At 47.0% G+C, this 25434-nt stretch overlaps 1 protein-coding gene across 1 annotated transcript in view; it reads right to left on the bottom strand.

Annotated features, from left to right (window-relative positions):
- Positions 1-4417: 4417 nt before the first annotated feature.
- Positions 4418-25434, bottom strand: part of BMP1 (bone morphogenetic protein 1) — a 207406-nt gene continuing 186389 nt past the window's right edge. Inside the window, exons 17-20 of the mRNA XM_033949201.1 lie at positions 24070-24197; positions 23465-23678; positions 7502-7752; positions 4418-5458 (exon numbers count right to left, since the gene is read on the bottom strand). Of these exons, the coding sequence (XP_033805092.1) occupies positions 5324-5458; positions 7502-7752; positions 23465-23678; positions 24070-24197 (728 nt within the window). The 3' untranslated portion in view covers positions 4418-5323. The remainder of the gene's footprint in view (positions 5459-7501; positions 7753-23464; positions 23679-24069; positions 24198-25434) is intronic.

The following is a 25434-nucleotide window of genomic DNA, read 5'->3' as shown; positions in this document are numbered from 1 at the left end:
TATACTGTACATTAAAAAAAAAAAAAAAAAAATACAGCGCAGCAAGAAAGATGGGACGGAGTCTGGAGTTGACGATGGAGGAGAACGGTACAAATAAAAGGAACGTACTTGATGAATGGAGTTCGTGGTGGGGAGCATAGGGGGAGATGAGTGAGGAGACCTTTGATCAGTGAGGAGACTTTGATGAGTGAGGAGACCTGTCGGAACCTTTGATCAAGCTAAGTGTTTGCTTCTGACTGTTCAAAGTATAAGAACTTTTTCTATGTTAGTTTGCAGCAAATAATTTTGTTTTCCACTGGAATTTGCAATATGCAATGATTGGGTGGCGAAGCAGTTTTCTCTTGGGGCTGCGGCTCCATGTTGTTGCCTTCATGTCTGAGCATATTTTTGAATTCTAAGTGTGTGTTCTAGAAGTATTAATTTCACGACGGCAGTGATCACCTGACAGCCGCCAGCATTAAATCCAAAAGTACAATGCTGGCCTATGTCTGGGCACCAGTATTCAGTTTCTGGGTTTGCAGAACCGGCTTGTATAGCTAAATAACTGTTGAGCAGTGCATGCTAAATGCTGAGCCGCCTGTTGTATTCCTAGGGGCGGCTTGGCCTATAGTAGGCGCTGCTCGACAGCACAGCTTTGTAAAACGAGCCCTAAGTGCAATATTCAGCAGGTAACCAGCTAAGGCAAACCGCACAGGGATAGGACCGACTTTGTGTGGTCCTATTTATGTGGTTACCACGGAATATTGGCACTTAACTCGCTATGGGGTCCTTTTACTAAGGTGTGATAACCGATTTAGCGCGCACTAAATGCTAAGGCGCCCATTATATTCTATGGGCGCCTTGGCATTTAGCGTGCCTTTGTAAAAGGATGTCAGGTCAAAAGCGCACCGGGACAAAGGCGCGCGCAGACAATTGAGCGCAGCATGGAGGTGCGCGCTGCAGAAAATTACTGTTTTTAGGGCTCCGATGGGGGGACGTGGGGGGAAAACCCCCCACTTTACTTAAGAGATTGCGCCGCGTTGTGGGGGGTTGTAACCCCTCACATTTTACTGAAAACTTCACTTTTTCCCTGTTTTTAGGAAAAAAGTTAAGTTTACAGTAAAATGTGGAAGGTTACAACCCCCCTAACCCCCCACAACGCCGGCGTGATCTCTATTAAGTAAACTGAGGGGGCTCCCCAATAAAAAACCCCGTCGGAGCCCCTAAAAACTGTAATTTTCTTTGGCACGCGCCTCCGTCTTGCGCTCAGTTGTCGGCGCGCGCCTTTGTCTTTCGCGGGGTTGTCCATGAACCTTGTAAAAGGACCCCTATGTGCCGCCTCCGCCTCCAAAACACCCCCAAATAAGCGGTTTTCAGTTCGGTGCTAACCAGTTATTTCTAGCAGTACTAATTAGCAGTTAGCTACAAACAGGCAATTGAACTGGTCAGAAGATGTTTCTAGCCAGATAAACCGCTTTGAATATTGATCCTGAAAGTTTTTGGGCTGTCCACCTCCCTCCCCCCCCCCCAACAATGCTGCACCATTCATTTCTTTGGACCTAATGTAGAACTGCATTAATATTCCAGTGTCGCACCACTGGTTGCTATTTCAAGGGGAAGTTTTTCCAAATGCATGAATTTTGTACATAGTGTGACAGTAATAAACCTCACACCTAAGCCAGGGGATGTCGAGCATGATCTCAGTTTCTCAAATTTACTGCCAACGTTCACCCGCGGTATTTCCATTGTACCAAAGAGCTTCCTTCTGGAGTGCATCAGTTATGTGCCTACATCAGTTCTTTATATTTCATAATATCCATTCCTGAAGCTGTGTATTGAAGAAAAAACACTCAGCGAAAGATAAGCATGTGTCTGCTTGAGCAGAAAGGTTACATGAAGCATAAACATGAACAGACACCGTGAGTCAGTCATTGTCTAACCACAGGACATTCCTTTGCAGAATTGCACTTTTGTGCAATAAAGCAAATCAAACCACATGGGCACACTGGAGACGTTTCTGCATTTTTGTGATTTGGTCACACTCGGATGCGAATGAAGACTCTGTAGTTAGTACCAATTATTCACTCCTTTGATGCCACTCACAATGCCAACCATGGAAGTAGCAGTGACTTCCAAGAGCCCTGGGCTCCGTTTTGTCTTTTAACTCATTTTTGAATGCTTGAGTGTGACACTGTCATATTTATTTATTGGGAGTTATTAACCAGGCATAAAGAGAAATCGGGTGCTATTTATTACATTTTGGGTGATGCAGGCACATGGTTGAAACAGTGCCCAGGGTTAAGTCACTGGAAAATTAGCCCAGGTTTAGGCTGAAGGGTGTGGATGCCCCGTCATTGTGAAGATCAAGAATCTGCCAACATAGCTGTCTGAAGCTTGTGTGAAAGTAAAGCTGAGATGTGATTTCTGAGAAACCTGCCATTACTGAGTGTGGTTCAATTTTTAATACTGTTCTCCCAGGGGAGCTCAGAACGGTTTACATGAATTTATTCAGGTACTCAAACATTTTTCCCTGTCTGTCCCGACGGGCTCACAATCTATCTAATGTACCTGGGGCAATGGGGGGATTAAGTGATTTGCCCAGAGTCACAAAGAACAGTGTAGGTTTGAACTCACAACCTCAGGGTACTGAGGCTGTAACTCTAACCACTATGCCATACTCTTCCCCTTGTTGAGAGAATCGGTACAACAAATCTGTTGAATAGTTAACCCTTTCAGGACCAAGGGACATATTTGTCCCATAACTTTAAAATGCTATAAATTTTGATTGGGATAGTCTACAGTTCTAAATTTGATATGTACGGATTCCATATGATACTGCCTTTATGTAAACAAACTGGTTCCGACATTCATTCATTAGCGTCGTTGCCAGATTGACGAGAAGATTCACTTGCCACACTGTCCATAAGCCAGAAGTGTGATTAAAAAAAAAAAAAATAATGATATTTCACAAAAAAAATCAATTTTTTGGCATCTGCAAGCCCTTTTTACCATAAAAATGTCGTCAAAACCACAAAAATTGGCCTACGATCCTTATGGTCCTGAAAGGGTTAAGTAACCACTTTAGCACATAATAGATGGTGATCATTAAAGACCAACTTGGCCCATCTAGTCTTCCCAATAAGGTGGTTAGGATTTGAATTGCTACTACGTGCAATTTACCTCCCAACGCCTTCACTAAGGTTTTACCTGTCTCCTTAAAAAAAATCTAAAAGTCATTTCAGCGCTGTTTTGGGCAGATTTGGTTTCTATCCTTTGGCTTTTAGAAAAACCCCGTGCATATTCCCACTTCTTGAATTACATCTCCATTTTGGCTCTGTCAGTAATTTAGGCCAGGAAAAACCTCGCCTAGTATGCTGGCGCCTAAGTCAAGTTAGGTGTCGCTAGGCACAATTCTATAAACGATGCCTAGTAGTTGATTGATAACCTTGCCGAACGGCTCCTAGGAGTTAGGCGCTGCTAGGGTTAAAAAAAAAAAAATAATAGAATCAGGCCTTATGTCTTTGGCAATGCAGCTCAAACATACTGAATATTTATGGCAGCCACTATTCATAGTGCATCAAGTTTATGGCTGTGACATTAGCTGCCCCCTGAATACTTTCTCTAGTGAAACAGTAGCACTACGCATTTCCTTTGGGGCCCTGGCGTACCTTCCCTGCTTCATTTTGGATGGGCGGGATGAAGGCAAGGAGTAGGCAGGTCATATTAGTGGTGGGGGGAGGGAAGCGTTTCAGCACTAGCATCTGGAGACTTTAGGAAGGAGCTGCGCCCCCCCCCCCCCCACAAACACCTTTCTCACGAATTACACCTATGCTTTGGAATATATGATCACCTGATCAACTTCCTTCACTTCTATAATTTGTTTACCTCATCAAAGGTCCTCATAAGTGGTTTGGATGCTCTGCTTTATTAGGTGGCTCTCATAGCATTTTGGGATATCTGGCTTGCATTTTTAACTTATATAGATTCCTATCTTGTAGTAACATATGGATATAGATTGCATGTGCCTGTTCAGGTATGGGAGGTAGACCATCACATGCTAATAGACTTGAGGTCTCTCTCCGGTCTAGGTCTGAGGATTACATTGTCACAGGTGCAGGGTAAGGGGCAGGAGGATGGCAGAGCCAGCTGACAACACACCAAGATTTCCACATGTGATTTATGGCTGTCCCTGTATTTTCAAAGGGAAATCTTATGGGATGTTTCTCTTTGGAAAATGTTCTTGCAAGCTCCTCTGTACGATCTAAAAATTCCCTCCCAAGTGTCAATAACCACAGCACTGGTGTCTTATCTTCATCACTATTGTTTTGTTCAGTCATGCTGACCGTGCAACAGTTTGTCAAGTTTACACATTGATATTTTTAGCAAAATATTTTTTTTCCCAAAGTCCCTAAAATCAGACAATGAATTTCTTAGGTGGGACGTGGTTAGGAAGGCGTTTTACTCCGGGTCAGGAAGCTCTGCCTCAGACAGAAGATTCATCTTTACAAATGTAGAAAACAAACTTGGAGCCTGATCCAGTTCAGCACTGGAAGGGGTTAAACCCCTTCTCACCTGCGCTATGGCCTGTATCTGTATAGTCCCTGCATTATGAAGTTCTGTGTGTGGCTGCATGCTTCTCTTTGCATGTACTGTCTCTATGTTTCTTATGTGTGTCTGTGTGCTGCTCACTGTGTGTTACTTCTATATGTGTGTATGTGTCTCTTCTCTATGTTATTCTTTCCATGTTTCTTATCTGCATATATGGTGTGTGTGGTTTTGGGGTTGTTTCCCCCTCCGTGTGTCCTATCTCCATGCATCCTGTGTGCTCCTCTCTGTGTGTCGTGTCTCCATGTCTTCTGTGTCTTCTGTGTGTCTTTGAGATCTATGTGCTTCTCTGTGTGTGTCTTTAGTTTCAGGTTTCCTGTCTTTGTGTTGGTGTCTGTCATTTCAAGTGTGTGGGCGAGGTTGGGAAGATTCATGTGTTTCTGCAGATGTGCAGGTTCAGTCTATGTACGCACACTTGGCTTTCTGAAGTTGTGGAACTGTTCTCATGTGTATTTTGGTCTGGTGTGAAAGCAAACACCTAATTGTGCATGTGTGTGTATATGTGTTTGTGTGTCAGCATATCTTTGTATTCATAGACAGTACATAGCATGTGTATGCACTCATGAAAGAGTAATCATACATGTACTTGCATGCGTGCATGGTCGCCTATGCACCACACATTAAGTATATTCAGACTGGAGTTTGTCTATGTTTTTGTACTTGGAGGTTGTGTTGTTCTCATCCAGCTTTTAGGGTGCCGATACGACATGGAGCATGTCCCCAGCATGGCAAGGGAAAATCACTTCCGTGTGTGCAGTGTGTCCTGGAACTTGGTACTTGTGTAGCGCAGGTGAAATCCTTTCTTGTTAATTGTGTCATCAGAATGAAATTTGATCATCACTGAATCTCCAGCAGAATAAACTTCTTCAGGTGGCTGATGGGGGGAGGGAAAAAAAGCAAGAAGTTAAATGCTGAGCTACAAAATGTCCCCAAACCCAGAACTGGTCACCCCCTCAGTCTGTTTTAGTGTCATAATGAAGTGAAGAAGCTCCCTCCGTGTTCTTATCAGGTAGAGCAAGAGGGACTCCCTCAGACTGTGCTAGTATCAGGTTCATGGAGAGGGGCTGCATCAATTAATATCAGGCAGAGGGAGAGGGACTCCCTCATTCCATGCTAGTGTCTGGTACAGGGAGAGAAGCTCCCTCAGTCTGTGTTGGTGTCAGGTTCAGAAAAAGGGACTCCCTCAGTCTCTGCCAACGTCAAGTACAGGGAGAGGGGTTCCCTCAGTCCATGTTAGTATCAGGTAGAGGGAGAGGGGTTCCCTCAATGTCTGGTATAGTCAAGTAGTATAAAAAATTATTCTTTCTGAATGAGCTCACTAAGAGATATTATTCATTGGTGACCAACCACACTATCATTTTCTATAACAAAAATAAATATAAATTGTGCAAAAGTGAAAGTCCTCAGTATTCACAACTCATTTGCAGGAACTTCCTGCTCCAAGAGTTGTTAGTTTTATATTGTACCCAAGTGGGAAATTAAGTGTGAAACATCGTTGGACCTTTTCATGTGTGTTTCATAAACCAAAAATAACGTGAAAAATAACACTTATGAAATCTCAAAGTGTGCTCTCTTATAATAATTATTCAAAAGTTAGAGTCCAATCTCCTGATGATATCCCCATCTGAATATCACTATAGTCCACACAGTGAATAAAGAAATGTACTTATCTTGAAAACGTCAGCAATGATATAATTCACTGCACATAACGTGTCAGTTGGTCACCCTGCTGTACAGAGCTCCATTTCAAAACATACAGCCTCCTTCTTCGGAAGTAATCACACTGTTCAGGATGGGAAAGATGATCGTGAAGAGAGGATCTCAAGTTGAGAATGGCAATGGATCGTCTTTCCCACCCTGAACAGTGTGATTGCTCCCGAAGAAGGAGGCTGTATCTTCTAAAACGGAGCTCTTTAGAGCAGGGTGACCAACTGATACGTTATGGGCAGTGAATTATATCATTGCTGACGTTCTCAAGATAAGTACATATGGCGTCATCTTGTTGGGGGTGCCAGAAACTCTCTGACTCCGCATGCCATACTCGTGCCTTCCCTTCCCCGCCCTGTACCTCTTTAAATCTTTGCCAGCGCAAGCAACTACTCTGGCCTGCTGGTTGTGTTAGCCTGACTCCCTCTGAAATCACTTCCGGGGCAAGGGGCCAGGAAGTGACATCAGAGGCTGGAGAAGCTGCTCACACTGGCAAAGATTTAAAGAGGTAAGGGGACTGCGAGCGTGGCTGGGGGGTGCGGAAGGAGCGGGGGTCAGAGAGGAGGGTGGTAGGGGCACCACTGCCCTGAGCACCTCCTACTCTCGCTATGCCACTGCCTTTATCTATATTCAGCATCGTTGACAAGCTAGATAGGCATACTTGCCGCAACTGGTGTTTAAAAACCTACTCTTTGCACTGGGTGAATATTGACCCTAATGCAGTTGTATAGCCATGGGTAGGCCCATCCACTACGGGCTCAGGCCCACCCAGCAGCAGCCCACCCTTGTTGCAGTTGGCAGGGATCCCCAAGTCCCACCAGCTGAAAATATCTATGAAGATGCCCTGAGCTCCTTTCAGTGCACCTCAGCTAGCGGCATGTACCATAACTGAGCGTATACCAAGCGCAGGCACTGAGGGCAGCTCTCTAAAACTGCTGCTGATCAAGGTGTGCTGGAGAGAGTTCAGTGTGCCTTTCTTTACAAATGTCTTCAGCTAGCGTAGGGATCCGCACCAGCTCAGGTATTTAATATTTGAATAGGGATGGGGGAGTTAAAATGAGGATATTGTGCCTATTAATTTTGGGAGTACACCCACCCAAAATTTAGGGTCTGGATATGTCACTGCCGTAATATAATTTTGTTCGAAGTGTGGTACCCCAGCGTCAATATTTTAAGTTACGGAAAGTTACAGAGTAAGGGAAAGTCATACCCCTGAGCCACAATAGCGTCCAAGGCGTGGAGCCGTGCTGTCATAGCCATCGAAGAGCTCCATGTAGTCATAGCCACAATCTGCTTCTTCTTCGATCTCAAAGGTCTGGAAGATGAGCTCCACACCGTAGCCCTCTTCTGCCACAATGACCCACTCACAATCAGAGGCTCCGGGGTAGTTATTATCTCCAAACTGAGCATGGGAGTACAGATCCTTAGTCCTCACTTCTGCTCTCAAGTGGCCACCACATTCTTAAGTGACACAGGGGGAAGGGGGGAGAGATAATACAACAGCTATGTCAGAAAATCATTCTGCCAACATCACACCACTCTCACAATGACAGTAAACACAAGAGAAATGAACAGAAAGGGAAATATCAGAAATGCTACGTAAATTAATATCCAGACAATTGAAAATGAAGTCCTGTATTGGAAAAGGTTGACTCAGACAGTGGATGTTATGGAAATGTTGTACGTAGAGAACTATGACTGGGATATAATTACAATGCTAGCTACAAATCCCAATAAATAAATACATTTATTCAGGAAGGACAATACAACTGTGTATGACTTTATCTACTGGCGTAGCGAGGATGGTAGGCACCCCTCCCCCTGCTCTCTTCTGCGCCCCACTGCTGCATATGCACCCCTTCCCTTCCTCCATGCCTGTTTAGCTATCCAGGCATGAGCAGCATCTCCAACTTGCTGCCCGCACCGGCGTCAGCTCTCCCTCTGACGTAACTTCCTAGTCACGTAACCCGGAAGTAACATCGGAGGGGAGTGCCGAGGCCAGTGCGAGCAGTAGGTTGGAGCTGCTTCTTGTGAGAAGTATGGTGGGGGGGAAGTGAAGGTGTGCATGTGGTAGGGGAGGAGTGGGAAGGAGCAGGCGGGGTGCCCTGCTCCCCCTTTACTACGCCACTGGCTCTACCCGTTGAAAGGTCTCCGAAGTGATGAAAACTTTTGTAAAGTGGTCCTCTTTGATTACTTTAATGCACTTTATTTAAATTTAAGACTATTATAATCTTCAAGAGAACATAAGAATAGCCTTACTGGGTTAGACCAAAGGTCCATCAAACCCAGTAGCCCATTCTCACGGTGGCCAATCCAGGTCACTAGTACCTGGCCAAAACCCAAAGAGTAGCAATATTCCATGCTACCGATCCAGGGCAAGCAGTGGCTTCCCCCATGTCTTTCTCAATAACAGTCTATGGACTTTTCCTCCAGGAACTTGTCCAAACCTTTCTTAAAACCAGCTACACTACATTAGTGAATTAATGCCATTGCATGTTTGCTGAGTGTGGTTTTGATATTTGAATACATCAATCCTATTCTTGCAGGCTTCTTATTTTCTGGCGCATTCAATTTAAAGCGCTAGTGCTCATTCATAAAGCATTAACTAGTCAATATTTAGTGGCAGCGGTCAGTGTTTCTTTAAGGGCTGACTAATGCCAGGCCATGACCAGGGCATGTTAGAGTATGACTGGTCATATGCCAGCCACCGGCACTTATGCAGGTTCTTGGTCAATATCCTGCTAGCACTTGCATAAGACATTTATTATATGGGTCCCAGCTTAATATCAGCCTGGTCTGCATAAGGGGATTTATCAGGTCCTCCACCCCCCAACAACCACCTCTAATTCCCCCCATCATGCCTCTCTGCTCTTATCCTACCCCCCAATTCAGCACTCTTCAGATTAGAGAATGACACAGTGACAAAATTTATCACCGTCCCCGTCCCCGCGGATAACCGCGGGAAATAATCCCATGTCATTTTCTAGTGTCTATTTCAACCTCAGTCCTTCTACACCAGCATTCTTCAAAGCAAAGCTTGAGGGTCAGTGGTTGTGGCCATTCATATTCTGATTCTTCCCTTTCTCCTTAAAGAATGACATGAAGATGGTTTCCCGCCGTTATCCGCGGGGACGGGAACGGTGATGAATTTTGTCACCGTGTCATTCTCTACTTCAGATCTGATCTCCCTGTCAAACTGAGAACCCCCTCCCATGCTAGCACCCATCCACTCTGACTCCTGATATCTATGCTGATTTAGTGGCTCCTTTCTAGCTCTGGGCACAAAACAATGCCCGCTAACCCCCTAGCAGTAGTCTTACAATACTGCCACTAAGGGTCAGCCCTTCTGAAAGATGCTCAGGGGCACAGGGAAAAGAATGGTGGCAGAGAAGAAAGGCAATGATCCATATCGGAAAAGCACCAAAACCAGCAGATTCAGTCCTTGTCTTGGATCTGCTGTTAGGTACAGGAATGGTCATGAGGGAAAAAAATATTCAATTCTCGCCAGCAATGGCAACCAGTGAAGTTGAATCAGACAAGACATCACACGGTTGTACTTCCTTTCCACCCAAATCAACTTGGCCACTGCATTCTGAACTGCCTGAAGAAGACCCATAAAATTACATTACAATAATCCAGCGTAGCAAGAATAATTGAATTGCACAGTCATTTTAAATGTGTTGAAAAGGGAGGTTTTGTTCAGGCAGGCCTTGAGCCGCTCCTGCGGCTGGCATGCGCTGCATTTTCTGAGGCTTTTCCCTCCATTTCATATTTGAATTAACTCGTGCATGTCATATTTTGAATAGGTTTGGGATGTTCATGCAGGGTTTTCTTTCACACAATTAGAACTGTCCTATAATCTCGTGTTTTCTTTCACTGCATTTATTGCACTATTTTGTGGAAGTGTGATAATGGGTTCACTTACCATTTCAGCCTTCACAGCTTTTTCAGTTTAAACTTTGCATGCAGTTAAAGTTTGAGCAGAGTATAGGGGAATGCTCAAATATGCACATAAGTTATAGGATACTATAATTTACAGATATTTGTGCACAAAGCTAGGTGAAGCCATTTACACCATCTATATGGCAGATTTTCTGTAAGCAATTGTGCCTTAAATATGTTCATTCACTTTTCTATAATGATAAATAGGCTTAAAATAGGAACATGACCAACACCTTTGGTAGGCACCCTGTTATACAATCTCCTTCCACACAATCAAGCTGTAAGGAGCATAGCGTCTTAATAGGAGCACAAGGAGTCAACAGATTGCTAAAATGGCAAAGGGTGAGCAGATTGCAAAGCACAGTGGACAAGAACCAACATTTTTAAATTGAAACACCACATGATAGGAAGCCAGCGATGCTGCATGAAATAGGGGAGGAACATAATCAAATCAATGAAGAAGTTTCAAAGATGAGACAAGAAGGCCACTAGATAAGGCATAATGAGTGCATTAACAAAATCTAAATCTGTAGAAACTAAGAGCCACCTGATTGAATTTTGCAAAGTGCAAAGAAACAGCACTTGACAGCTGAACTTTGAGAATCAAAATAGTCTAATTTTACAGCCAACATTATTACAAGATTTTGAAAAGCTAAAGGCGTACCTGAGATCATTTGAGCCAATAAAGACACAGGAGGTTTTTAACAAAACCAAATAGTATCTGGCATGGGCAAGCAAGCACCTTTTGGACTGCAGGGTCTAAACCAGTGTCTCTCAAACGGTGTGCCCTGAAGAGATTCCATGTGTGCCATGAGAGATTCTAGAATTTTACTTTATTTTAGAGAATGACACGGTGACAAAATTCATCACCGTTGCCGTCCCCACGGATAACTGTGGGAAATAATCCCATGTCATTTTCTAGTGTCTATTTCAACCTCAGTCCTTCTACACCAGCATTCTTCAAAGCAAAGCTTGCGGGTCAGTGGTTGTGGCCATTCATACTCTGATTCTTATGTGAGCCAAGGATAATGAAGCCATTGTGACATCACTGATGTGATTGGCTCTTAGGCACTGGTGGAATGAGGCATTATGACATCACAATATCTGCTCTGGATACCAGAGACTGTCATTCTGTAGTGTCTGTTTCAACCTCAGTCCTTCTACACCAGCATTCTTCAAAGCAAAGCTTGCGGGTCAGTGGTTGTGGCCAATTATACTCTGATTCTTCCCTCTCTCCTTAAAGAATGACATGAAGATTGTTTACTGCGGTTATCTGAGGGACGGGAACGGTGATGAATTTTGTCACCGTGTCATTCTCTACTTTATTTCTAAAAATTCCCTTCATAAGTTTACACTAGAATAGATGACATGTACATTGTGTATGCAAGAGCCTGTCAATGTTATGAGCGTCCGTAACGATACAACCGCCCAGACGAGCATTATTCTTTGATGTGATTGGTTCTTGAAAACTAACAGCAACTAAGCAACCAAGGTTTTGGATCTTCTTATCTTTGCAAACTCAGATTTTCAGTTCTGACAGACATTAAATTGAAAAAAAGATGGTAGATGATGAAACACATGTTTGCTTGTCAACTATTGAGCCACGGACATCCATCACATTGATTAGCAATTCTATTCAATCTACTTTAGTTTCACCATTGTTACAATTACCCATACATAGCTTAAAGAACTTTAAATAAATAACTCACCAATGTAATTTTTTGTTAGTTTTGCAAATTTAATAATTTCAGCTATAATGTGCCACAAAAAACATTTGCTCCGTTTAGTGTGCCAGCTAAAAAAGTTTGAGAGACACTGGTCTGAACAAGCAATCCCCCATCTTTCTCTCGTTGCTGAATTGGGCAAATATTGACAGGGTCAAATGTTAATCATCATTCCTATTCCAGGGTTTTTCAAAGAGGTCAAAGCAGATGACTCTAAGCACTATCACCTCAGTAACAACCATACAAAAATAGACAAATATACCCCCTCCCTTTTTACTAAACCACGATAGCAGTTTTTAGCGCAGGGAGCTGCGCTGAATGCCCAGGGCTGCTCTCGACACTCATAGGCTCCCTGCACTAAAAACCTCTATTGCGGTTTAGTAAAAGGGGACCTTAGTGTAAAATATAGACAGCAGATATAAATTCAGACACATTTTGATCACTAAATTTAAAATAAAATCATTTTCCCTACCTTGTCTGGTGATTTCATGAGTCTCTGGTTGCACTTTCTTCTTCTGACTGTGCATACAATCTTTCTTCCCTTCTTTTAGCCTGTATGCTTTTTCTCCTCCAGACCTCATTCCTTCCCCCAACTTTTCCTTCCTCTTCCCTGCCCTTTCTTTCTCTCTGCCTCCCTTTCATTTTTTTCTGTTTCTCTTCTTTCCTTCTGTCTCCCTGCCTGCCCGTTTTCTTTCTTTCTCCCTGCCCTCCCCCAAGCCACTGCCACTGCCACTGCCATTACCATCGGGGACCAGGACCCAAACGCCACCAATAACAGGCCCCAAGCTCTCCCTGCTTCGGCCAACCAGCATTCCTCTCCCCGATGTCAATTCTGCCGTCGGGAAGAGGAAGGCTGATCAGCCCAAGATCGTGATCAACCTATTGGGGGAAATGCTGCCGGGTCCTGCCTTCACGGAAACAGAAAGTAGGCAGAACCCGGCAGGAACAAGAACAAATGCTTCACTAACCTGTCTCCCACATTAGCCCGTAGCGAACGCTTGCTTCAGGGCTCTCAACATGTGCGTGCAGGCTTCCCTTCTCCCCCCCCTCCCCGGACATAACTTCCGGTTTCGAAGAGAAGAGAAGAGAAGCCTGCACGCACACGTTAGAGCCCGGAGCATAAGTTCGCTAGGGGCTGAAATTTCCAAGCCGGTTTTTTTTTTTTGGGGGGGGGTTTAATGTTCAGCAGCGGCAGATGACAGCTGGGCGGACCGCCCAGCTAAAAGGCCCTAGGGAGAACACTGGAGAGGAAGGCTGATCGGCCCGTAGATCAGGACGGCAACACGAATGCGATCGACTCGAGTTGCCTTCCTGAGCTACTGGTCGATCGCGATCGACGCGTTGGGCACCCCTGTTCTATACCGTTCTCCCAAGGAAGCTCAGAACGGTTTACATGAATTTATTCATATACTCAAGCATTTTTCCCTGTCTGTCCCATCGGACTCACAATCTACCTAATGTACCTGGGGCAATGGGGGGGATTAAGTGACTTGCCCAGGGTCATAAGGAGCAGTGTGGGTTTGAACCCACAACCCCAGGGTGTTGAGGTTGTAGCTTTAACCACTGCGCCACACACTCCCCAAAGAGATCCGGTATGTAGGATTACCAGATGTCTGGGAAAACCCGGACATGTCCTCTTTTAAGAGGACTATCTGGGTGCCTGGATGTTTTTTTTTAAAAGGGAGATACTGTCTGAGTTTTGCCAGCTCTCCTGATTCCCCGACCTACCTCCTCCCCAGCCACTGCATTCAGTGGCATAGTAAGGGGGTAGGGTGGGTGTCATCTTGGTGGGGGAGTCAGGAGCTTGAGAGAATTGTCTGAGGATACCATTAGGGGGTGGGGTTTGAATTGGTGCAGGCACTGGTATTGGGGTGCGGTTGGGTGAAGAGGGTTAAAGTGGCAGGTGGTGGAATGGGGAGGGGTAGAGTTGCAGTACAGTGGGGAGGGGCAGGGAAGAGACAAGACAGAAATTGGTTCTGGGGTGGGGTACAAGAGAAAGGGTAAAAAAGGAAGAGAAGCTAGGTGGGGGTGGAATATAGGGACAGGAAGAATGGCCTTGGAAGCAAGGGAAGGAAGGATAGATAGGGATGGAGCTGGGACTGAGGGTGATAAATGCAGTGGAGGATTGATGAGGGCCAAAAAGGTACAGAACTAAGGGAATGGTGAAAGGTGAGGTGAGGAGGTGGGACTGGGATCAGTGGGAGGTGGGGCATGGAAGAGGCGGGGCATGGGTGGGGTCAGGGTCAGGGTATAGGTGGGGCTGGGGTTATGTGTCCTCTTTTTTATCTTCACAAATATTGTAACTCTATCTATATCGAGAATGGAAGGATTAGAGATTGAGGGTGAAAGATTTAGGAGTAATCCAAGAAAGTATTTCTGTACAAAGAAATTGTGGATCCATAGAGCAGCCTTTCAGTGGATGCAGTGAAGATAAACTGAATTTCAAAAAGCACAAGCACATAAGATATCTGAGAGAGGAGGAAGGACTTGCTGCTGAGCAGTTGGGGCGGTTGGACAGACTGGAAGCGCCATCTGGCCCTTTCCTGCCATCAAGTTCTGTGTATCTATAACCAGACCCATACATTGCACTTCTGCTGTAATCACAGACCCAAACAGATATTAAGCCGGGGAAGAGTAATTGGATACCAAAAAAAGAAACTCTATTAGTCTAATAGTGATCCCTGTTGACTGGTTTAATGGCTAGCATTAGACATATGCTCAAAAGAAGATCTGATTTTATCCTTGGACTTTTCTCTGATTCACAGCCTGAATATGGAAACAGTAAATTTACTGATAACCAGTACAGAAAACAAGCCATATTTGTGAATTCTGTAAAAAAATAATTTCATGTAGTAAAAATGTCACAAGTGACTTTGCCTCGGTCTCCAGACAGCAGCGGCTCCACCTCTGTCTCATGAGCCCAATGTCTGTGAAGTCAAAGCAATGGAAATCAGGGGCTACGTCCTGACTATTGTACGTGAGATGTCTGGTACTAAAGGCTCAGACAGAAAGGGCTATGGCTTGGCTGCCGTGCTCTGCATCTGCTCACGTGTACCTCTCATACCTTTTTGCATAGGCTGTGTCTGACCGATGCAGAGTTGTGGGAAGCTAGAGCTGAAGAACCCTGCAGACTTTCCAAAGCTATCCAGAGAAACAGGCTAAACCAGGGATCTCAAAGTCCCTCCTTGAGGGCCGCAATCCAGTCGGGTTTTCAGGATTTCCCCAATGAATATGCATTGAAAGCAGTGCATGCACACAGATCTCATGCATATTCATTGGGGAAATCCTGAAAACCCAACTGGATTGCGGCCCTTAATGAGGAACTTTGAGACCCCTGGGCTAACGTGCTATTGTCTTTGCGCGGTATAGTGTTTGCGCTGAGTTGTCTTCGCGTTTTTGTCGGCGCGCAATTATCTTGCGCGCAATTGACCTGTCACCAAGCCAACTACAGGAGGCACCAACTAGGAGAGCATAATCTGTGATTTAAGAGCCCCATGGCTGGTCTTTGACACATAAAAGATGAATGTCCATCGAGCAGGTCCAGAAAAATAAAATGAAGTGGTCATAAATCATTTTCATGAGTCGGCAAAATTCTGCCCAGGGATCATGTTTAACGATGATTCTGGAAAGAGAAGCAAAAGAGGCGACCTTGGTGCTCAATGTTTTTATTGAATGAATAAAAAGATTGAGCACCAAGGTTGCCTCTTTTGCTCTACCCTGAGGAGGTAGAATCTCCTGTTTGTGTGTATAATGATGATTCTGGCCAGATATTCAAAAACACTAAACAGATCAGGGCAGGATTAAGACATAGGCAAGCTAGGCATCTGCCTATGGCCCAAATGTTTAAGAGGGGGGGAGCCCTCTCAGATGTGTAATTCAATGGTTTTCAAAGCACATTTTTGCCTTGGTAAGTGTGGCTTTGCCACAGGGAAAAGGAGGCTAGGATGCCTGGGACCCCTCCCCCCACACTTTTGAGTTCAGGCCCCCCAAATTACAACACCATCTGCTACAGTTGATGGGGATCCCCAAGCCCTGCCAACAGAACAGGTCCTCCACCAGCAGCTTGGCAGTTGGCAGGCAATTTCCATGGGCTTCTGCCATGACGCCACCTCCCAAGCATGCATTGGTTTTCATTCATGTATGAATACGGAGCATGTTTGGCAGGGGCACAGCAGCAGCCATGGAAAGAGCCACTGACTGCCAGGCTCCACATGGAGGAATTATCATGATGGTGGGGCTTGGGGATCCTCGCCAACTATTTGAGGATCATGGGGGGTACCGAGAACAGAGGAGGGAAGATGGATAGCAGAAGGCAGGGCAAAGTTTTGTGTCCCTCCACTTTGGGCTCAGGCCCTCACTTCCCAAATTTAATGTCTGGCTAAGTCAGCTGCTGGCAGAAAAAGTGTTGGGGAGGGGTCCGAGGTAGAGGTCTGCATGGGAACGGGGATCGCGGGAACCCCCCCTAACCCACGGGGACCCCCCTCTGGCCCACAGAACTCCCTCGGGGCCGCCTCTCTAGCCAACGGGACTCCCACGGGGATGGAAGGCTTTGGAAGCAAGGTTTGTCCATATAATATAATGGACACGTCAGCCTTAGTAAAAGAGGGGGTTTATAAGTTAATTACCTGAACAGAAAACAAAAAAAAGGGTTCCACCAAAGAGATTCCACAAGGAAAACAGCAGCACAAACACAAAAGAAACTGGAAAGCACAGTTACTTACCGTAACAGGTGTTATCCAGGGACAGCAGGCAGATATTCTTAACGCATGGGTGACGTCACCGACGGAGCCCCGGTACGGACCTTTTTAACTAGAAAGTTCTAGTTGGCCGCACCGCGCATGCGCGAGTGCCTTCCCGCCCGACGGAGGAGTGCGTGGTCCCCAGTTAAGATAAGCCAGCTAAGAAGCCAACCCAGGGAGGAGGGTGGGACGTATGAATATCTGTCTGTTGTCCCTGGATAACACCTGTTACGGTAAGTAACTGTGCTTTATCCCAGGACAAGCAGGCAGCATATTCTTAACGCATGGGTGACCTCCATGCTAACAGAAAGGGAGGAGGGATGGTTGGCCATTAGGAAAATAAATTTTGTAACACAGATTGGCCGAAGTGTCCATCCCGTCTGGAGAAGGCATCCAGACAGTAGTGAGTAGTGAACGTGTGAACTGAGGACCAAGTGGCAGCCTTGCAGATTTCCTCGATGGGCGTGGAACGGAGGAAAGCCACAGAAGCAGCCATAGCTCTGACCCTGTGGGCCGTGACAGCACCTTCCAGTGAGAGACCGGCCCGAGCATAACGGAACGCAATGCAGGCAGCAAGCCAGTTGGAAAGCGTCCGTTTAGAGACAGGACGACCTAGACGGTTAGGATCGAAGGTCAGAAAGAGCTGAGGAGACGAGCAGTGAGCCCTGGTACGGTCAAGGTAGTATGCAAGGGCACGCTTACAATCCAGCGTGTGCAACGCCTGTTCCCCAGGATGAGAATGGGGTTTAGGGAAAAAGACCGGCAACACAATGGACTGGTTGAGGTGAAAAGCCGAGATCACCTTGGGGAGGAATTTAGGGTGGGTACGCAGAACCACCTTGTCATGGTGAAAAACAGTGAATGGTGGATCGGCGACCAGTGCATGCAGCTCACTAACCCTCCTGGCAGAGGTGATAGCAATGAGGAAAAGCACCTTCCAAGTTAGAAGTTTGAGCGAAGTCATGGCAAGAGGCTCAAAAGGAGGTTTCATGAGGGCTGATAAAACCACATTTAGGTCCCAGACGACAGGAGGAGGCTTCAGAAGTGGTTTGACATGGAAGAGGCCTCTCATGAACCGGGAAACCAGAGGATGAGCCGTGAGAGGTTTTCCGAGGATAGGCTCATGAAACGCAGTGATGGCACTGAGGTGGACTCTGATTGAGGTAGACTTGAGGCCAGCATCGGACAGAGAGAGCAAATAGTCCAGTACAGTTTCCACCGCCAATGAGGTGGGATCGTGATGATGCAGGAGACACCAAGAGGAAAACCGGGTCCACTTCTGATGGTAACATTGAAGAGTGGCCGGTTTCCTGGAGGCATCCAAAATGCGAAGGACAGGCTGAGACAGATTCTCTGGAGAGGTCAGCCCGAGAGAAACCAAGCTGTCAGGTGAAGCGAAGACAGATTAGGATGTAGTAGAGACTGATGCTGCTGTGTAAGTAGAGTAGGAAACACAGGAAGAGGAATGGGCTCCCTGGAGCTGAGCTGAAGCAGAAGGGAGAACCAGTGTTGTCGAGGCCACCGAGGGGCGATGAGAATCATGGTGGCCTTGTCCCTGCGGAGTTTGTATAGCGTCCACAACATCAGAGGGAGTGGAGGAAAGGCATAGAGGAACCGATCCGTCCAGTCGAGCAGGAATGCATCCGGGGCCAGACGGTGAGGAGAGAAGAGTCTGGAACAGAACTGGGGCAGCTGATGGTTGTGAGGAGCTGCAAAGAGGTCCACCTGTGGAGTGCCCCAGCGAGCAAAGATGGAGCGGAGTTTTGGAGGGTCCAGAGTCCACTTGTGAGGTTGAAGGATGCGGCTGAGATTGTCGGCCAGGGAGTTCTGTTCGCCCTGGATGTAGACAGCCTTGAGGAAGAGACTGTGGTCCGTGGCCCAGGTCCAGATGCGGAGAGCCTCCTGACAGAGGAGGCGAGATCCGGTGCCGCCTTGCTTGTTTATGTAGTACATGGCGACTTGATTGTCTGTGCACAGGAGAAGAACCTGAGGGCAGAGAAGGTGCTGGAAGGCCTTGAGAGCATAGAACATGGCTCTGAGTTCCAGGAAATTGATGTGATGTTGACGCTCCTGAGGGGTCCAGAGTCCCTGGGTGCGTAGATCTCCTAGGTGAGCTCCCCATGCATAGGGGGAGGCATCCGTGGTTATGATCATGGAGTGAGGGGGTAGATGAAGGAGTAGACCCCTGGAAAGATTGGAGGAGTTCAACCACCATTGAAGAGATTGCTGAAGAGACGATGTCACAGAGATGGGATGAGAAAGAGGATCCGTGGTCTGTGACCATTGGTTGGCTAGAGTCCACTGAGGTGTCCTGAGGTGGAGTCGCGCCAGAGGAAGTACATGGACCGTCGAGGCCATGTGGCCCAAGAGGACCATCATCTGTCAAGCTGGGATGGTTTGATGAAGGAGCACCTGACGACAGAGGTGAAGCAGGGTCCGGTGTCGGTCGGAGGGGAGAAACGCCCTCATCAGAGTGGTGTCGAGAACTGCTCCAATGAACTGAAGTCGCTGTGTGGGAAGCAGATGCGACTTGGGGTAGTTGATCTCGAACCCCAAGAGATGGAAGAAAGAGATGGTGTGATGAGTGGCTTGCAGCACAAGTGGAGACGTAGTTGCTTTCACCAACCAATCGTCCAAGTAGGGGAACACCTGGAGGTTGTGAGACCTGAGGAAGGCCGCTACCACAATAAGGCACTTGGTGAACACCCTGGGCGATGATGCAAGCCTAAAAGGTAGTACCTTGTACTGATAGTAGCGGTGCTGAATCTGAAAGCGGAGGTAGCGACGTGAATTCAGATTGATGGGGATGTGAGTGTAGGCCTCTTTGGGGTCCAGGGAACATAGCCAGTCGTGTTGAGAGAGAAGAGGGTAAAGCGTGGCCAGGGAGAGCATTCTGAACTTCTCTTTGACCAGACACTTGTTGAGGTCCCGGAGATCGAGGATGGGGCGGAGGTCTCCTGTCTTCTTGGGAACCAGGAAGTAGCGGGAGTAGAATCCCTGACCCCTTTGGTCCGGAGGCACCTCTTCGATGGCATTGAGAAGAAGGAGGGATTGGACCTCCCTCAGGAGGAGGGGAGTTTGGGAGGAGTGAGAAGCAGACTCTACGGGAGGATTGTCTGGTGGAAGAGTCTGGAAGTTGAGAGAGTAGCCGTGGCGAATGATGTTGAGGACCCATTGGTCTGATGTGATGACCTCCCAACGGCTGAGGAAATGCTGGAGGCGACCTCCGATAGGCTGAGGAAGAGGTAATGATGTTGGGAGATTGGCTATGCCCTGGAGAAAAGAGTCAAAAGGGCTGAGATGGTTTTGACGGAGGTAGGGGCTTGGCAGGTTGGTGAGACTGAGAGCGAGCCTGGGTTTGATGTTGTTGCCGAGGTCGGCGTGGCTGCTGTTGAGGTGGGTTGAGAGGTCTGGCCGAGAACCTGCGTAAGAAGACTGTTGCCTGTAGGGGCGAGCAGGTGGAGTCTTCTTTTTAGGTTTGATCAGAGTGTCCCACCTGGTCTCGTGTGCCGAGAACTTCTGGGTGGTCGAGTCCAGGGATTCTCCGAAGAGTTCATCACCCAGACAAGGTGCGTTAGCCAGGCGGTCCTGGTGGTTAATGTCTAGGTCAGAGACTCTCAGCCATGCCAAACGGCGCATGGCCACCGCCATGGCAGATGCGCGAGAGGTCAGCTCAAATGAGTCGTAGATGGAGCGAACCATGAATTTCCTGAGTTGGAGGAGGCTAGAAATATGTTGCTGGAAAAGAGGGACCTTACGTTCAGGAAGATATTTCTGTAAGGAGGAGAGCTGTTGCACCAGATGCTTCATGTAGAAGGAGAAGTGGAAGGTGTAGTTGTTGGCTCTATTGGCTAACATGGCATTTTGGAAAAGGCGCTTACCAAATTTATCCATGGTTTTTCCCTCTCTGCCAGGAGGGGTGGAGGCATATACACTGGAACCCTGAGATTTTTTCAAGGTAGATTCCACCAGGAGGGACTCGTGGGGCAATTGAGGTTTATCAAACCCTGGGATTGGGATAACCCGGTATAAGCTATCCAATTTACGAGGGGCTCCAGGAACCGTGAGGGGAGCTTCCCAGTTTTTATAGAAAGTTTCCCGTAAGATGTCGTGGACGGGCAACTTCAGAAATTCTTTGGGAGGTTGCTCAAAGTCTAGGGCATCGAGGAAAACCTGAGACTTTTTAGAGTCAGACTCCAAGGGAATGGAAAGAGCTGCTGACATCTCCCTAAGGAATTTGGAGAAAGAGGATTGCTCTGGTTTGGAGACGGTGTCGGTCATGGAGGGTTCTTCATCGGTTGATGAAGCGTCCTCCTCGGTACCGTGAGGGGAGTCTTCCCACAAATCTGGGTCCCTAACGTCGGGGTGCGTACGTTTGGACATCGGTGTGGAGGGCTCGGCATGGCGGGTCTTTGAAAGAGATTTGCCTGAGCGCACCGAGGCGGTACCGGGTGAGGAAGACTGATGTTGTTCCTGGGACCGGACAGGGTCGGCAGCATCACGGGTACGTACTGTAGGTGTTTCTGCCAAGAGCACCGGCATGGAAGTATTAATCGGTACCGAGGGGGTCGACACCGATGGGACAGTGTGAGGCTCGGACCGGTCCTGTACCGGAAGGTGCGGTGCCAGCAACGCCGGCAACAGTTGTTGGAGCTGTTGTTGCAGCTGCTCCTGTAACTGTGTTTGGAGTATGGCCGCGATGCGGTCGTCCAGGGGAGGCACCGGTACCGCTTTTTTCTTCTTCGGTACCATAGGTGCCGCTCTACGCTCCGGCGATGAGGAGGCCGATGATGAGGCACTCACCGAGATCGGAGCGGAGCGTTTGCGGGGCCGGTGCGGCGCCGGGAGGGCCGGTGTCGCAACCGTGGCAGGAGGGCGCTCAAGGGAAGTGGGAGGCTTCTTAGCCTGCTTACCTGGGCCCAACGACCCTGAGGAAGGGTCCGGTGGTGTCGATGTCGTCGGTGCCGACTTTTGTGGTGCCGTCGACGTCGCAGCCGATTCCATGGCAGATCCGGTACCAAACAAAATATTTTGCTGGATCTGCCGATTTTTCAAAGTACGCTTTTTAAGCGTAGCACAGCGGGTGCAGGTGTCAGCCCGATGCTCTGGACCCAAGCACTGGAGGCACCAATTGTGTGGGTCGGTGAGGGAGATCGGGCGTGCACACCGCTGGCACTTCTTAAAACCTGGTTGAGGGGGCATGAAGGGAAACACGGCCTCCGCAAAATTGAATCCAGAGGCCTGTATGGTGGCAACAGGCCCTGCCGGGGCCGGCCTGAAAAAATAAAGAAAATTCGATGAGTTTTTTTTTGTTTTTTTTTTAAAACAAAAATAAAGGGAATCCGATAAGAAAAAAGGAAAAAAGTGAGAAAATACGCAAGCGGGAAGGCAAAAATTAGTTTTTCAACGGCCGTTGAAAACACATTCGTCTTCTTTGCTCCATGGAAACGAAGAAACTGGGGACCACGCACTCCTCCGTCGGGCGGGAAGGCACTCGCGCATGCGCGGTGCGGCCAACTAGAACTTTCTAGTTAAAAAGGTCCGTACCGGGGCTCCGTCGGTGACGTCACCCATGCGTTAAGAATATGCTGCCTGCTTGTCCTGGGATAATTGATGATCCTGTCAGAAGTAATTGCTGCTTTTTATGGGGATGGGTGGGGATGGAGATAATTCCTTGCGGGGATGGGTGGGGACGGAGAGGATCCTGGCGGGGACGGGCAGGGATGGGTGGGATTTCTGTCCCTGCGCAACTCTCTAGTCTGAGGTTAGTCTTTTCTCCCCACCTCCTGTGTATTATCCTTCTTTTGGCAGGATGAGTCTGCAAAGCAATGCTTCATGCCTGTTTTCCTCTGTAGTCGGAACCATGCATGGCTCTGTTTCTGTAAGTGTTAAAGGTATTTATATTACAATGTGGGACCTAGTGCACTTATTTGCCTAGGGTTAATCCTGCCCTGGTCCAGATAGTGCCACTGAATATTCTTACAGAGCAAGAGGAGCATTTGTGATCCACCGAACTCTACAGAAAGCCAACATATTCAGCTGTTATCTGGACAGTTATACAGATAAACTGAGCCAGCAAAAAAACTGCCTTATCTTAAACCTCACAGCTATCTAGATAGGATCTGCCATTGTCTGTCTCTTCTTTAACCTAACATCTAGACAGCAGCTGAAATGCCACTGCTTTTCAAAGATCCAACAGCAGTCACTGTTGAATATGTACATTTGGTGCGCTCACTATCTGAATAGCGGCACTGAATATACAGAATAGATTTAAACACCGTGGACAGCATTTTAAAAACGCACTGACTGTGACGTTTGAATATTGATCTGTCCCTGCTCTGTCTTATTTGTCCCTTCCTGATTAAAATGGGTCAGACCACATTGAGTATGAATGGGACTGAAGACTACAGGAGAGAAACATCTGAACTGAGAAGAACAAGATGTAAAACAGTGGTTCCCAACCCTGTCCTGGAGGAACAACAGGTCAGTTGGGTTTTCAGGATAGCCCTAATGAATATGCATGCATGGAGCAGATATGCATGCCTGGCACCTCCATTACATGCCGATCTCTCTCATGCATATTCATTAGGGCTAACCTGAAAACCCGACTGGCCTGGTGGTCCTCCAGGATAGGGTTGGGAACCACTGATGTAAAACAACAAAGGCAGCACCAGGAAATGATAATATGATGTCGCATAGCTTGGAATGCTCTTTAACCAATCAGACTGGAGGAATGCTCATGATGACATCCTGAAGAGTGCGAGTTACCTGAGGTGTGAGTGGCCTCAAAGCCCTTCTTCTGCACAGAGTTGTCAGAAATGAACTTGAGGAACATTTTATTGCTGGTAGAGATCACCGGTTCAGGACTCTTACTGCCACAAAAACGGCCCAGCACTGGGCCTTTGGCATCTTTGCCATTGTAGATTTCCAGATGATCATAAGCGCATTCTTGGTGAGCCTCAATGTCCATATCTGTGAAGGTCTAAGGTAAGGAGAGAGTGAAATGCAGGGAGCAGGGAAACAAATATGAAACATGGAGACAGAACCGTTCAGATCAATTATTCCTATCTGTCACTATGGTAACGAGGCTTGGGCTCTGCAGATACCTAAAATAATCAGGCTCTACCCCTATTACATTCCTGCAATAATGTTCTATTTTTATAGATTAAGCTTCTGAATGGAGAGGAACATGAAAATGAGACTTAAAAATACTGTATAGTCACAACATAAAACCTAGGTAGTTGTCAGCAGTGCATGTGGAACATACGTGCACACATATTCTTAAACAAGTGTGTGCAAATGTGTTTCAGGGTATATGCATGGTGGTGAATACTGTAAAAGCATGGACTGCTTGCCCAGTCACTGTACAATACCAGTTTGATGCGATGTCCTGCTGTAGTGGTGATTGCCCAGGTACATTCCTTCTTGCTTGGATACTTGTCAGGCCAGTTTGGACTTGTGATGGTGCCAGTGGCACTGGTCACCTTGTGATCACAACCAGCTAGGAGAGAGCAAAGCAAACCTAGATTACTGAGGACCTCTTGTAAAGACTCCTCTCCCTATGAATAGAAGTCACTAAGATATTTTTGAGCTCAGGCAACCCAGGTAAAACGCCTCGTGAGCAGAAATACATACCCTGCACACACACACAAACACGCACATAGACAGGACTTAAAGTGTAGACAAAAATTAAGGGGAATTGTTCTGCCCCTACAGTTTTGTGTGCATGTTTTTAATTGCTTTCATATTTGTAGCTCTAGCTGGCTGTCACTTACAATCCGTGCTTTCATAGGTCAGCCTCTGCATGTGACTCTCTCCTTCCAATCATTGGAGTTCTGGCATGGCCTTGCTTTAGTTCCCTCAGTGATATGCACTGTGCCCTAGTCTCAGGCACTGTCTACTGGTCCCTTTCTTTGCTTTTTGGCCTTGTGGACACTGTTCCCCTTAAGCTGAGCAGCAGTCCTCCACCTATAGTCCTGCCTAGGGTTGCCAGATTTTCCAATCAGTCATTGCATGGCATCTGCGCATGCGCGGACTTCCTCCCTGCCCGAAGCAATTTGAAGAGGCTTTTCAAACCCCAGACAAAGTGCCGGGTTTTGAAAAGCCGTCCGGACTCCCGGGGCAATCCGGACATCTGGTAACCCTAGTCCTGCCAGTAGGGGGTGCTATTTTACCATCTTATGAGGATAAATCACAAGTAAAGGCAAAATACATTTAATGGCTTTAATCGAAGTAACTGTGAGCAATTGATCATATCACTTTTCCACAAAGTCCCCATGCAGGACGACGCATTTGTTGTATCATTCAACTATCTTCTGCATTCCTGCAGAGAAGATTTTCAGCTGCTCCTGAAGCCAGGTGAGCACTGCTTGCTTTACTTCATCCTGCTTTGTCTTTTGCTCTTTGGGTCCCTGTGATGCACCCATGTCTCATCGCCAGTGACAATTCTCTCCAGAATATTTGGATCTTCTTCATAGGACTGTCTGGGATTTTGGACGAACTTTCCAAAACCTGGCAGTTTGTCCGGGTGTTGGAAAGCTCCGAGCTCCAGCCACGTCTGGAGAGCCTTCAACAACATGCGCAGATAACATCATACGCATGCGCAGATAACATCATACGCATCCGCACATTCTGAAGGTCCTCCAGATGCGGCTGGAGGTCGAAAAAAAAAAAAAAAAAAAATGTGGCTTTTGGGGGGCAGGCCTTGAGGCAGAACAGGATGGGGATGGAGGCAGGAT

This window comes from Geotrypetes seraphini, chromosome 6 (genome assembly GCF_902459505.1).
Source record: "Geotrypetes seraphini chromosome 6, aGeoSer1.1, whole genome shotgun sequence".
NCBI lineage: Eukaryota > Metazoa > Chordata > Amphibia > Gymnophiona > Dermophiidae > Geotrypetes > Geotrypetes seraphini.
The sequence above is the reverse complement of the archived record's forward strand: the minus strand, read 5'-3'. Positions and strand labels throughout refer to the sequence as shown.